Source organism: Somniosus microcephalus, chromosome 6 (assembly GCF_052327205.1).
Source record: "Somniosus microcephalus isolate GS21.2 chromosome 6, FLI_Smic_1.0, whole genome shotgun sequence".
NCBI lineage: Eukaryota > Metazoa > Chordata > Chondrichthyes > Squaliformes > Somniosidae > Somniosus > Somniosus microcephalus.
In genome coordinates, this window is record NC_140992.1 from 78,678,068 (window position 1) to 78,692,163 (window position 14,096).

Sequence of the window (14,096 nt, forward strand, 5' to 3'; positions counted from 1 at the left end):
TTCTAGATTCCCCCAAGAGGGGAAACATCCTCTCTGCATCTACCCTGTCAAGCCCCTTCAGAATCTTATATGTTTCAATAAGATCCCCTCTCATTCTTCTAAATTCCAATGAGTATAGGCCCCAACCTGCTCAACCTTTATTCATAAGACAACCCCTTCATCTCCGGAATCAACCTCATGAACCTTCTCTGAACTGCCTCCAAAGCAAGTATATCCTTCCTTAAATAAGGAGACCAAAACTGTACGCAGTACTCCAGGTGTGGTCTCACCAACGCCCTGTACAATTGTAATAGGACTTCCCTACTTTTATACTCTATTCCCTTTGCAATAAAGGCCAACATTCCATTTGCCTTCCTAATTACTTGCTGTACCTGCAAGCTAACTTTTTGTGATTCATGTACAAGGACCCCCAGATCCCTCTGTACCTCAGCATTTTGTAATCTCTCCCCATTTAGATAACAATTTGCTTTTTTATTTTTCCTACCAAAGTGGATAACCTCGCATTTTCCCACATTAAACTCCATCTGCCAGATTTTTGCCCACTCACTTAGCCTCTCTATATCCCTTTGGAGGTTCTTTGCGTCCTCCACACAATTTGCTTTCCCAATTATCTTTGTATCATCAGCAAATTTGGTTACATTACACTCAGTCGCTTCATCCAAGTCATTAATATAGATTGTAAATAGTTGAGGCCCCAGCACTGATCCCTGCGGCACCCCACTAGTTACAGTTTGCCAACCTGAAAATTACCCATTTATCCCGACTCTTTCTTTCTCACTGGAATATATCTTTGCTGAGAGTTGTGAAATATCTCCTTAAATGTTTGCCACTGCTTTTCTACAGTCTTACCCTGTAATATATTTTCCCAGTCCACTTTAACCAAGTCTGCCTTCATACTTTTGTAATTACCTTTGTTTAAGTTCAGGACACTAGTTTGAAACCTAGCTTTCTCATCCTCAAACTGAATTTGAAATTCTACCATGCTATGATCACTCTTTCCAAGAGGATCCTTCACTTCGAGCTCATTACACATTACCAGATCTAAAATAGTCTTCTCCCTGGTTGGTTCCACAATGTATTGTTCCAAGAAACCAACCCGTATACACTCTAAGAACTCTTCCTCAAGTCTACCTTTGCCAATTTGCTTCGTTCAATCAATATGAAGATTAAAATCTCCCATGATTATAGCCGTACCTTTCTTACAAGCCTCCATTATTTCTTGATTTATACGCTGTCCTACAATATGGCTACTGTTTGGGGGCCTGTAGACAACTCCCACCAGTGACTTTTTACCCTTATTATTTCTTAACTCCACCCAAACTGATTCCATGGGCTGGATTTTGATACTGGAGGCATGTAGGAGGCAGGACTACAACTTTCGAGGTTGTAGTCCCGCCTCCATCGAGTTGTGGCCAACCCATGCAATTTTCACTTGATTGACATTGTTGAGCCCACCCAGCGGGCTCAGCAGGCCAATTAAGGGCCACCCAGCAACAGGTGATGTCACAGATTGACATTTCATCTGTCAAGAGCTTTTGACAGATGAAATATCAGTGTTTGACAGTTCTTTGAAGCTGTCAAACACTGACAACCTGTACTCCAAGTTAATTCCTTCCTCTCAGGCTGATTTAGAGATCTCTCCAGAACAGAAAACTGAATGCTGCAACTTTTGATAGCTCGTGGCCATTCTGCTTTCTGTGCCGGTGAGATGAGGGACTCCCGAGACCTGAAGGAAGGAAGGCTGTAAAGGTAAGTAAAGGTAATTAAACTTCTTTAAACTTCTTTGCACATTCTCCCCGTGTTTGCGTGGGTTTCCTCCGGGTGCTCCGGTTTCCTCCCACAGTCCAAAGATATGCGGGTTAGGTTGATTGACCATGATAAAAAAAATTGACCCTTAGTGTTAGGGGGGATTAAATACGTGGGGTTACGGGGATAGGGCTTGGGTGGGATGGCTGTTGGTGTAGGGACCGGGTGCTAGTGTTTGGATGATCAGCCATGATCTCGTTGAATGGCGGAGCAGGCTCGAAGGGCCGAATGGCCTACTCCTGCTCCTATCTTCTATGTTTCTATGTTTCGATGTTTACACACACCAAACACACTTACCTCTGTACTCATGCACCCATCACTCACCTGAACACCGGACATCTCGAACCCTTCAAGCCCTTCAGCCCGACGGTCCACCTTGCTAACTTGGCGTGGTTTGGAGCCGTCGGGAATCCCACACTTCAGCAATAAAAATAGGGATTAGGCTAAAAATTGCCTGTTAACTACCTGTTAACAGGCAGTTAATTGGCATTAATCCCCTTCCTGCCTCGGGGAGGCGGGTCCCAGCACAGGTCGGGTAACCGCCTCCTTTGAAACTGGCATGGAGGCGGGTTGGGGGCGGGATGGGTCCGTGCCCCCCGATTTCGAGATTTTAACCCCCCACACACCTCCAATCCAGCCTCCAAGGCCCAATGAAAATCCTGCCCTATGTCTTGATCTTCTAGGCCAATATCATTTCTCATTACTGCACTGATCTCATCCCTTATTAACAAAGCTACACCAACTCCTTTTCCTTTCTGCCTATCCTTACGAAATGGCAAATACTCCTGAATATTCAGTTCCCTGCCTTGGTCACCTTGCAACCATGTCTCTGTAATGGCTATCAGGTCATACCCATTTATTTCTATTTGTGCTGTCAAATCATCTATCTTGTTACGAATGCTGCGTGCATTCAGATATAGAGCCTTTAATTTTGTCTTTTTACCATTTTTCCCTACTCTGACCCCTCTCACTCTTGTCTATATGCTCTGTCCCTTCCTATCACACGCTGGTTATCATTACTCCTATCACTACTCTGCACTTTTGCCTTCTCATTTTTCTTTGACTTTTTTACTTTCCGCTCAGCGTATCCTTTCTTTGATGTATGAATTGATCATCAATTTTATTCTTATTAAACGCACAAGAGAATATCTGTATAACTTTGCTATGACTAGAAAATTCTTCCGCAATGCCATATGGTCTGTATGTGCAAATTGATATTTAAAGACTAGAATGTGAAAATACTATCAGTGTTTAAGTTGCCAAGCATGAAAGTGGCATGAAGGTCACTGGTAAGAGTGTAGCAATGAGCCAAAGAATTAATCACAAATCTAATAGTGCAATAAAAACAAGCCATAAATTAAAATGGTCCATATGGTAACTCATAAAAGATTCCTTTCAGATTGATGTTCATCCTGATCTATGCAAGGTTAGTTCTTTGTACTATATAAATAGTCCCTCTCCTGTTTTAGTGTATTCACTGCTTTATGGTCTGTTGTCAAAACAGGTGCAGTATTTATTTGCATTTCATTAAACATTCACTTCCTCCACCACCGGCGTACCATGGCTGCAGTGTGTACCATCTACAAGATGCACTGCAGCAACTCGCCAAGGCTTCTTCGGCAGCATCACCCAAACCTGCATCCTCTTCCACCTAGAAGGACAAGGGCAGCAGGCGCATGGGAACACCACCACCTCCAAGTTACACACTATCCTGACTTAAAAGTATATCGCTGATCCTTCATCGTTGCTGGGTCAAAATCCTGGAAATCCTTCCCTAACAGCACTGTGGGAGTACCTTCACCACATGGACTGCAGCGGTTCAAGAAGGCGGCTCACCACCACCTTCTCAAGGGCAACTAGGGATGGGCAATAAATGCTGGCCTTGCCAGCGATGCCCAGATCCCATAAGCGAATTTTAAAAAATTCATTTCCATTAGACGAAATATTGGTAACTTACTAGTCATGCAAACATACTAGTAATTGAGTCTCTATTAATTAGTTAACTAGTTGCCTCATTTGTGAATATTCAAAACTATTTATCTATAATACATTAAAATCCTCGAGACTTCCTGTACCTCATGTCTATTTCTTGTTGTCATGATATAATCACACTCCTGTGACACTAATAGCGCCTATGTGATATTTGATAACGTCCTCATAATGCTGAACATTTAACAGTAACCCCTGTTGCTATTACTTTTAATAAGTAACACTGTAATTCCTTCTATTCAGGCCTTCCACTAATGATGCCTCAGTGAGTCCTGTCCCACTTTGCCGCCCCTGTAGATAGTCAGACACTTCTCTTTACTGCACTATCACTGTGTCCTGAACTGCCTCTTTTCTAAAAAGCACTTTACAACCCCTATTTCTTACGTGATGGTTCCCTTTTCTGTTATTTCCATTAGCTTGCACAGTGGAATAGGTCAGTCACATACCTTTTATTGCACTTGTATTCAGTAGTTCTAGTTAGAAATATCTGATGTGTGACAGATAAAAGTCACAAGGGGAGAGAATTTCAGGTTTAAATGCTCTTTCTGAAATCTAACAAAAATTAGAATATGCTGAAATTAACACCCGTGTAAACTGGGTAACAGATGGAATTTCTGTCAGTGCATTTTAAAACACATCATTGTTTAAGTTGACGGCCAGCAATGTCACATAAATAGTCTCAAAGGTGATTTTGGAGATTACAGTTACTACCTCTCATCCTCTCTGTTGCAATTGTTGCTCAAGCACAGACCATCTGTTATAAAGACTCGATTTTCTGACACTTAGTGCACATGTGCTGCCCCCGAATTCACTAAGGATCCATGGTGGCCTGCAGACCACATCAGGATTCCCTACACTGCCATCCTATGTGTTTAATTTAAAAATGTAGATACTGTTGTCTTGAATTCCTACTAGCACCAAACTCTGGAATGAACCAAACTTCATGTATTACTTATAGCAAAACATCTGTCTAACTGTACTTCTTCTGTGGCTAAATTAGACAGCATTCTGGCCTCTCATGACTGAACTCAAACTTCTACTATCTTATACAATAGGCAATCGAAAAACTGTTAATCCCGCTACCTACTTAATAACTAATCACAACATTTAATTACCCAATTAATTAACCTATTAGATAAGGCACTGAATAAAGAAGTTTAAGCAGCTCGTAATAGTCAACAGCTAAAATTAAGTAAACTAAAGTATATTTGAACGCAAAATACAGTAAAATAATTAAACGAAGATATTGCTTATGTGTTAATCACTCCCACTGTGGTTAAACTTCACATTCTTCTCGCCTTTCACACTGCACTGGCCTCTTGCAGCTCAATTATAGAATTTGGTTTTTTTCATTACCTTGCATTCAGAACACAGAAAAATACTGACAGACCTTTAGCCACAGATGATTCTGCACTGATTCTGCTTGCTGTTATTCTGCAAATTCAGAGTTACCTTCAGAAATGCCACTGGCAAATTGAAATTGCACTGAGTTGAGTTCCGCTCTTACTGGAAAACCAAGGCCCTGGCAGTCATGCACTATAGTTTTGAAATTCAATCTCAGGGTTCCCCTGACAGTTTAATGTTCAGCCATGGTTGTGAAATATGTTCTATGTTTTGGCAAGGTCGTTAGAAGCCTTTGACTGCTAAATTGTCAGTTCAGGAGAGGCATACATAAAGCACCTCTCTCTGTGGCAAGCATGGCACCTGCTAGCTGAGGAGGAATTACAATAACTATACTCCCTCTGGCTAAAGGATGCTGTGGATAGAGAGCAGCCCCTGAGGCTGCTATAAAGGACAAATTAGGAAAAATGTAAAATGGATCTATTGAATTCCAAAGTAATAACATACAAAACTCACAGCTATAAAGTTAGTTTAAGATATGTCTCTTTTATACTGTGCATTTATATTAATAAAGAATGGAAATATATATTCAAACTTATTCAAACATTCTGGGTAGTTCAGACAATGTTCTTCTGTAATCCTGATGCATTGGAAGCAGGGTTGAGTGAATTGGGTTGAGTTTGGCTGTTTCCATTAAACACAACCTCATGTGGTGTTATTCTTCTGATCCTTAAACTGGCTTTATCACTACTTTCAGAAATGTCACTTGAGTGCTGTTTCATCCTTTCTCTCTCTTGGGATAGTTTACCACAAATAAACAAAAAAAAAGATAAAATGCAGCTAACTGCTTGCTGCTGCTGGAATAACTTTTACCTCGAACATCAAAAGCAACATCAAACATTTATCACTTAAAAGATCAAGCTTAATCCAATACAATTCAGCTAAAGGAGAAAGCCAAATTTAAGCTAATTAATCCTCCTTAAAGTGGCAAGGCAAATCTGAGCCATATTGATATCATAAAGTATACTTTAGATTTCTAGAAAGCACTTTACAACCCCTATTTCTTACATGATGGGTCCCTTTTCTGTTATTTCCATTAGCTTGCACAGTGGAATAGGTCAGTCACATACCTTTTATTGCCCTTGTATTCAGTAGTTCTAGTTAGAAATATCTGATATGTGACAGATAAAAGTCACAAGGGGAGAGAATTTCAGGTTTAAATGCTCTTTCTGAAATCTAACAAAAATTAGAATATGCTGAAATTAACACCCATGTAAACTGGGGAACAGATGGAATTTCTGTCAGTACATTTTAAAACACATCATTGTTTAAGTTGACAGCCAGCAATGTCACATAAATAGTCTCAAAGGTGATTAGCATTGTTGAATTGCTACAGCATATATGTTTCTACATTCTGTAGTGCAACTCTGATTGATAAATATTTGGATAACAATCCTTTGAACACATATCTTTTTCTGTGCAGTCTGCTGCAGAATATGTGAAGATACACTTGCCCGAGGCTCTGAAACAACATCTGCAAGATTATGAAAAAGATAAGGAGAATAGTGTGTTATCACACCAAACAATCCTGGAACAGCAGATTCTCACAATAGACCGTAAAGTGCTTGAAAAACTCTCTGCAGCCTATGATGAGGCAGGTAAGTGTCATTGGAAAGTATCCAACAACTTTCAGGCAAGCTTTAACCATTTTGAATAATTTGATGTGTAATTTTTTTGCAGACTACTGACGTTAAAGCATCGTTGTATTTACAATCCATACTCCTGAAAGCTGTATCGTCACTAACATCTTTACAAAACGAATCAGTGTGACTATGTACAGACTCTAATGTAATTTGTGCACAGACCCATGAACCTCAGAGTGAAGTTAATGCTCATCACAATGGATTAATTTCCACTACAAATGGCTTATGGTCTGAAAAGCTGTAGTGTAATATAACATTGCAAATCACAGGCTGCAGACACCGTTGTTAGATGTGAGTCTTTGCAGTGAGTGTTGTTGGCTAATCATCCAACTTAGAGGAACATTATAAAAGAGCTCGATCTTGTCCTTCCTCAATATCCACACAAGAGGGTCAAGTCGCAAGTACGCTGCTCATCATAATGGTTAGGGCTGCTCAGTAAACGACCAGGGTATGCGCCTGATACTGGTGTTAAGTCCATTGCATATGCAAATGAAGGGCTTAACACCTGTTTCAGTCGCTTTGCCAGATTGTACTGTGAATGACTACAGTGCCGTTGCGATCAATTACTTCAGGTGCTCAGCAGCCAAACCAGTGATCCTTAAAAGGACCACTAGAGGCTGCCACCGGAAAGGTAAGCGAAAAGTGTTTTACTTACCATAATATGGAGCCAGGAGGAACAGGAATGTTCCTGCCAGCTCCACATTAATAACTCAGGCAGTTGCTGGCCACCACTCATCTCACTCCCGATTGCCTCCCCCACCTGGACCCTCCTGAGGAACGCGGCCAATGTCGAAGCTAGCTGATAGCAAAATACTGTGGATGCTGGAAATCCGAAATAACAACAGAAAATGCTGGAAAAACTCAGCAGGTCAGGCAACATCCGTGGACAGAAATTTGAGTTGACGTTTCGGGTCGAACCCTTCTTCAAAACTGGAAAGAAAAGATAGATCGGAGGCAGGGCTGCGATCGGACAAAAGAATAAAAGAAACAAAAGAAGTAAAAAAGAGACAATAAAAGGTGTTAGAAGCTAGACGAGATGGTAATAGGCTGAGATTGGGTGTAAAGTGTACTGGCAGGGCAAGGGATAGCTGCCAGGTGTGAGAGCGAAACAAAAGGAAAGGGGGGGGGTGGAAAGGAGTGGAAAAATTACAAGAAAAAATGAAATAGGGGCCGAGGTTATGATCTGAAATTGTTGAACTCGATATTGAGTCCGGAAGGCTGCAGAGTGCCTAATCGGAAGATGAGGTGCTGTTCCTCGAGTTTACGTTGAGCTTCCGTGGAACAATACAAGAGGCCAAGGATGGTGAGGTCCGAGTGGGAATGGAGCGTTGAATTAAAATGACAGGTGACCGGAAGCTCGGGGTCACCCTTACGGACTGAACGGAGGTGTTCCGCAAAGCGGTCACCCAATCTGCGTTTGGTCTCCCCAATGTAGAGGAGACCGCATCGTGAGCAGCGAATACAGTATACTAGATTGCAAGAAGTACAAGTGAATCGCTGTTTCACCTGGAAGGGGTGTTTGGGGCCCTGGACAGTGGGAAGGGGGGAGGTATAGGGGCAGGTGTTACATCTCCTCCGCTTGCACGGGAAGGTGCCAGGCGAAGGGGAAGGGCTGTTTGGGGTGATAGAGGAGTGGACTAGGGTGTCTCGGAGGGAGCGGTCCCTGCGGAATGCTGAAAGGGGAGGGGAGGGGAAGATACGTTTGGTGGTGGGATCACTTTGGAGGTAGCGGAAATGCCGGAGGATGATCCGTTGAATGTGGAGGCTGGTGGGGTGATAGGTGAGGACAAGGGGAACCCTATCGTGGTTCCGGGAGGGAGGGGCAGGGGTGAGGGCAGAGGTGCGGGAGATAGAACTGACACGGTCGAGGGCAGTGTCAATCACGGTAGAGGGGAATCCTCGGTTGCGGAAAAAGGAAGACATGTCGGAAGCACTGGTGTGGAAGGTGGCATCGTCGGAGCAGATACGGCGGAGACGGAGAAACTGGGAGAATGGAATAGAGTCCTTACAGGAAGCGGGGTGGGAGGAAGTGTAGTCCAGGTAGCTGTGGGAGTCAGTGGGCTTGTAGTGAATATTGGTCGATAACCTGTCCCCAGAGATGGAGACGGAGAAGTCGAGGAAGGGAAGGGAAGAGTCAGAGATGGACCATGTGAAGGTGAGGGAAGGGTGGAAATTGGAGGCAAAGTGAATGAAATTGTCAAGTTCGGGACGAGAGCAGGAAACAGCACCGATACAGTCATCAAAGTATCGGAAAAAGAGGTGAGGGAGGGGACCCAAGTAGGACTGGAACAAAGATTGTTCCACATAGCCCACGAAAAGGCAGGCATAGCTAGGACTCATGCGGGTACCCATGGCAACACCTTTGATTTGGAGGAAATGAGTGGAGTTAAAGGAGAAGTTGTTCAATGTGAGAACAAGTTCAGCCAGGCGGAGGAGGGTGGTGGTGGATGGGGACTGGTCGGGCCTCTGTTCAAGGAAGAAGCGGAGCGCCCTCAGGCCATCCGGGTGGGGGATGGAGGTGTAGAGGGATTGTACGTCCATGGTGAAAAGGAAGCGGTTGGGGCCAGGAAACTGGAAACTGTTAAAGTGGCGGAGGGCGTCCGAAGCTTCATCAACTCTTGGACACCAACGCCCCTCCGGAACCTTCTTCCCCTTCACTTTCCTCTGATCCCCCTTCTCCCAATTTTACCCCCTGCCGCGTTTTCACTATCCCCTCTGACCTTCCACTCTCTGACCCTGAACGATCAGTCCTCAGCAAAGGCCTGAGCTTCATCCCCTTACGCCCCCACCTCAATGAATTTCGAGCTCGGCACGATGTTGAGCTCTTTTTCCGCCGCCTTCATCTCCGTGCCCACTTCTCTGGCCAGGAGTCTTCCCCCCGCACAACTGACCCTTTCTCCCGCTTGCAGAATTCCCGTTCCACCTGGACCCCTCCCCCTGGCCTCTTACCCTCTCTAGATCTTTTCATCGCTAACTGCCGCCGTGACATCGGCCGTCTCCATTTCTCTGCTCCCCTCACTCACTCCAACCTACCTCCCTCTGAACTTGCAGCACTCCATTCTCTTAGATCCAACCTGACATTGTCATTAAACCCGCTGACAAGGGTGGTGCTGTTGTTGTTTGGTGCACTGACCTCTACCTAGCGGAAGCTGAACGCCAACTCTCCGACACCTCCTCCTACCTCCCCCTGGACCATGACCCCACTACCGAACATCAAACCACCGTTTCCAAGACTGTCACTGACCTCATCTCCTCTGGAGATCTTCCCCCCGCTGCCACCAACCTCATAGTTCCCCAACCCCGCACAGCCCGCTTCTACCTCCTTCCCAAGATCCACAAACAGGACTGCCCTGGTAGACCCATCGTTTCAGCCAGTTCTTGCCCCACGGAACTTATCTCTTCCTATCTTGACTCTTATCTTTTCTCCCCTTGTCCAGTCTCTTCCCACCTAATTCCGCGACTCTTCGGACGCCCTCCGCCACTTTAACAGTTTCCAGTTTCCTGGCCCCAACCGCTTCCTTTTCACCATGGACGTACAATCCCTCTACACCTCCATCCCCCACCCGGATGGCCTGAGGGCGCTCCGCTTCTTCCTTGAACAGAGGCCCGACCAGTCCCCATCCACCACCACCCTCCTCCGCCTGGCTGAACTTGTTCTCACATTGAACAACTTCTCCTTTAACTCCACTCATTTCCTCCAAATCAAAGGTGTTGCCATGGGTACCCGCATGGGTCCTAGCTATGCCTGCCTTTTTGTGGGCTATGTGGAACAATCTTTGTTCCAGTCCTACTCGGGTCCCCTCCCTCACCTCTTTTTCCGATACATTGATGACTGTATCGGTGCCGTTTCCTGCTCTCGTCCCGAACTTGACAATTTCATTCACTTTGCCTCCAATTTCCACCCTTCCCTCACCTTCACATGGTCCATCTCTGACTCTTCCCTTCCCTTCCTCGACTTCTCCGTCTCCATCTCTGGGGATAGGTTATCGACCAATATTCACTACAAGCCCACTGACTCCCACAGCTACCTGGACTACACTTCCTCCCACCCCGCTTCCTGTAAGGACTCTATTCCATTCTCCCAGTTTCTCCGTCTCCGCCGTATCTGCTCCGACGATGCCACCTTCCACACCAGTGCTTCAGACATGTCTTCCTTTTTCCGCAACCGAGGATTCCCCTCTACCGTGATTGACACTGCCCTCGACCGTGTCAGTTCTATCTCCCGCACTTCTGCCCTCACCCCTGCCCCTCCCTCCCGGAACCACGATAGGGTTCCCCTTGTCCTCACCTTTCACCCCACCAGCCTCCACATTCAACGGATCATCCTCCGGCATTTCTGCTACCTCCAAAGTGATCCCACCACCAAACGTATCTTCCCCTCCCCTCCCCTTTCAGCATTCCGCAGGGACCGCTCCCTCCGAGACACCCTAGTCCACTCCTCTATCACCCCAAACAGCCCTTCCCCTTCGCCTGGCACCTTCCCGTGCAAGCGGAGGAGATGTAACACCTGCCCCTATACCTCCCCCCTTCCCACTGTCCAGGGCCCCAAACACCCCTTCCAGGTGAAACAGCGATTCACTTGTACTTCTTGCAATCTAGTATACTGTATTCGCTGCTCACGATGCGGTCTCCTCTACATTGGGGAGACCAAACGCAGATTGGGTGACCGCTTTGCGGAACACCTCCGTTCAGTCCGTAAGGGTGACCCCGAGCTTCCGGTCACCTGTCATTTTAATTCAACGCTCCATTCCCACTCGGACCTCACCATCCTTGGCCTCTTGTATTGTTCCACGGAAGCTCAACGTAAACTCGAGGAACAGCACCTCATCTTCCGATTAGGCACTCTGCAGCCTTCCGGACTCAATATCGAGTTCAACAATTTCAGATCATAACCTCGGCCCCTATTTCATTTTTTCTTGTAATTTTTCCACTCCTTTCCACCCCCCCCCTTTCCTTTTGTTTCGCTCTCACACCTGGCAGCTATCCCTTGCCCTGCCAGTACACTTTACACCCAATCTCAGCCTATTACCATCTCGTCTAGCTTCTAACACCTTTTATTGTCTCTTTTTTACTTCTTTTGTTTCTTTTATTCTTTTGTCCGATCGCAGCCCTGCCTCCGATCTATCTTTTCTTTCCAGTTTTGAAGAAGGATTCGACCCGAAACGTCAACTCAAATTTCTGTCCACGGATGTTGCCTGACCTGCTGAGTTTTTCCAGCATTTTCTGTTGTTATTTCGAAGCTAGCTGATCTTGCTGACTCCACCCCCTCCCCCACCACAACCAGCGAGCTGCCTCTCGAGCCGTGAACCTCAGGATGTCCCAAAGCGCTTTACAGCCAGTAAAGAATGGTACCCGCAGCTCGCCAATACTATCTTAATGAGGCCGACAAAACAATTTGCCATGGTCTTGCCGCCACTTCTGCTGCATTGCACTGGGATCGCAGCCCAATTTGGGTGCAATACAATTTCTAGGCCATTGATCTTGGAGCAGATTCAGCAGAATGATACAAAGGCATAAAGGGTTAAATTATAATGACGAGTATCAAGGGATATGGAGTTGAGGTACTGATGAGCCATGATCTAATTGAATGGCGCAATAGGCTCAAAGGGTTGAATGGCCTACTCCTGTTCCTATTTTTTCTCCTTCATGATTTAAGATGGCAGAAAAATTGCAATTTTCGTTTAGGATTAATTTCAGCATTGTAATTTGGTCTCAAGACTAGTCCCATAGGTTTAAAGTTGATTCGTGGCTTTTGTATTTAAATGTTTGGGATCTTAATTAGGGTGGGTGGATTCTCAGGCTTTTTAGCACTATTTTTAAATATAAGTTTTAAAATGTATATGGTTGATGAAACTGGAGCCAAGGACTGTATACATGTGGTAAAACTAGTGAACGAGCCACATATGGTTACTCAATAATGCCCTTGGACTCCTCCAAGTACACAAAAAGCAAGCCCCTCACAAGTGGTCCCCCACACCTATAAAAGATGAAATCACAAGCTTTCGGAGCGCTGCTCCTTCGTCAGGTGAAGTGGAGAGATGCATAAAAACACAGCTTATATAGTCAGAGAATAATGTCAGATGTTTACAGGTAATCTTTCTAACTGCCATTTATCACACCTCGGCAGAGAGATAATCACAGCAATCAAAGGTGTAAATGGTGTCCAAACAGGTCAGTCAGGAAAACATTACATCAAAGAGCAATGAGGTGGGGTCACAAGGGGTCGGGGAACACTTCAGCAGTCAAGGACATTCAGCCTCCGATCTTCGGGTAACCATTCTCCAAGGCGGCCTTCGAGATACATGACAACGCAAAATCACCGAGCAGAAACTGATAGCCAAGTTCCGTACCCATGAGGACGGCCTGAACCGGGATCTTGGGTTCATGTCACGCTACATGTAACCCCACCTGACGTAGGGTCATCCAGACTCGAGTCGTCGTTGGCTTGTTCTCTCCACACAGATGCGGCTGGACCTGCTGTGATTTCCAGCAAAAAAAAATTTTTTTGTGTTTTTTTGTTTTTCATACAGACCCCAGCATCTGCAACATTTGACCCCTTGTGACCCCACCTCATTGCTCTTTGATGTAATGTTTTCCTGACTGACCTGTTTGGACACCATTTACACCTTTGATTGCTGTGATTATCTCTCTGCCGAGGTGTGATAAATGGCAGTTAGAAAGATTACCTGTAAACATCTGACATTATTCTCTGACTATATAAGCTGTGTCTTTATGCATCTCTCCACTTCACCTGACGAAGGAGCAGCGCTCCGAAAGCTTGTGATTTCAAATAAAGCTGTTGGACTATAACCTGGTGTTGTGTGATTTCTTACATTTGTCCACCCCAGTCCAACACTGGCATCTCCACACTATAAAAGATGAGACACAAATGAGACCCCCCTATAAAAATGTGAAACTCCCATACATAGTGAGATAACTATACAAAAAGCAGAACTCCCAAAACTAAGTACTATACGAACACAAAGGAAGACCCTCCCCACACACACAAAAGCGAGGCCCACCATCCTCCTTTATTCCCCTCATTGTCCCCTTCCTCCGCAGCCTGAAAACTTGGAAGCTTCGGTTGGTAAAAAATAAAAATTTGGGCCTGGAGTACCAGGAAAAGGCTGCTCAGTGATTAGATTTTAATCATGAAACAACCTTTTCTGATCTTCCAGGCCCAGGAACTTTAAAGAACTGAGGGTAGATTTTGACTTTGTGCGGTAATGTAAAACGGGTGATAGCGAATCGGCAGCC

The 14,096-nt window shown here is 45.1% G+C and overlaps 2 protein-coding genes across 2 annotated transcripts in view; both read left to right on the top strand.

The window, feature by feature from the left end:
• The window catches only part of LOC147115816 (UDP-GalNAc:beta-1,3-N-acetylgalactosaminyltransferase 1-like), a 485,760-nt gene that overhangs the window by 338,155 nt on the left and 133,509 nt on the right, over positions 1-14,096 (top strand). The gene's annotated exons all lie outside the window — the stretch shown is intronic.
• The window catches only part of LOC147115817 (protein phosphatase 1L), a 311,711-nt gene that overhangs the window by 246,588 nt on the left and 51,027 nt on the right, over positions 1-14,096 (top strand). The window contains exon 2 of the mRNA XM_085990400.1: positions 6,620-6,794. Within this exon, the coding sequence (XP_085846526.1) occupies positions 6,620-6,794 (175 nt within the window). The remainder of the gene's footprint in view (positions 1-6,619; positions 6,795-14,096) is intronic.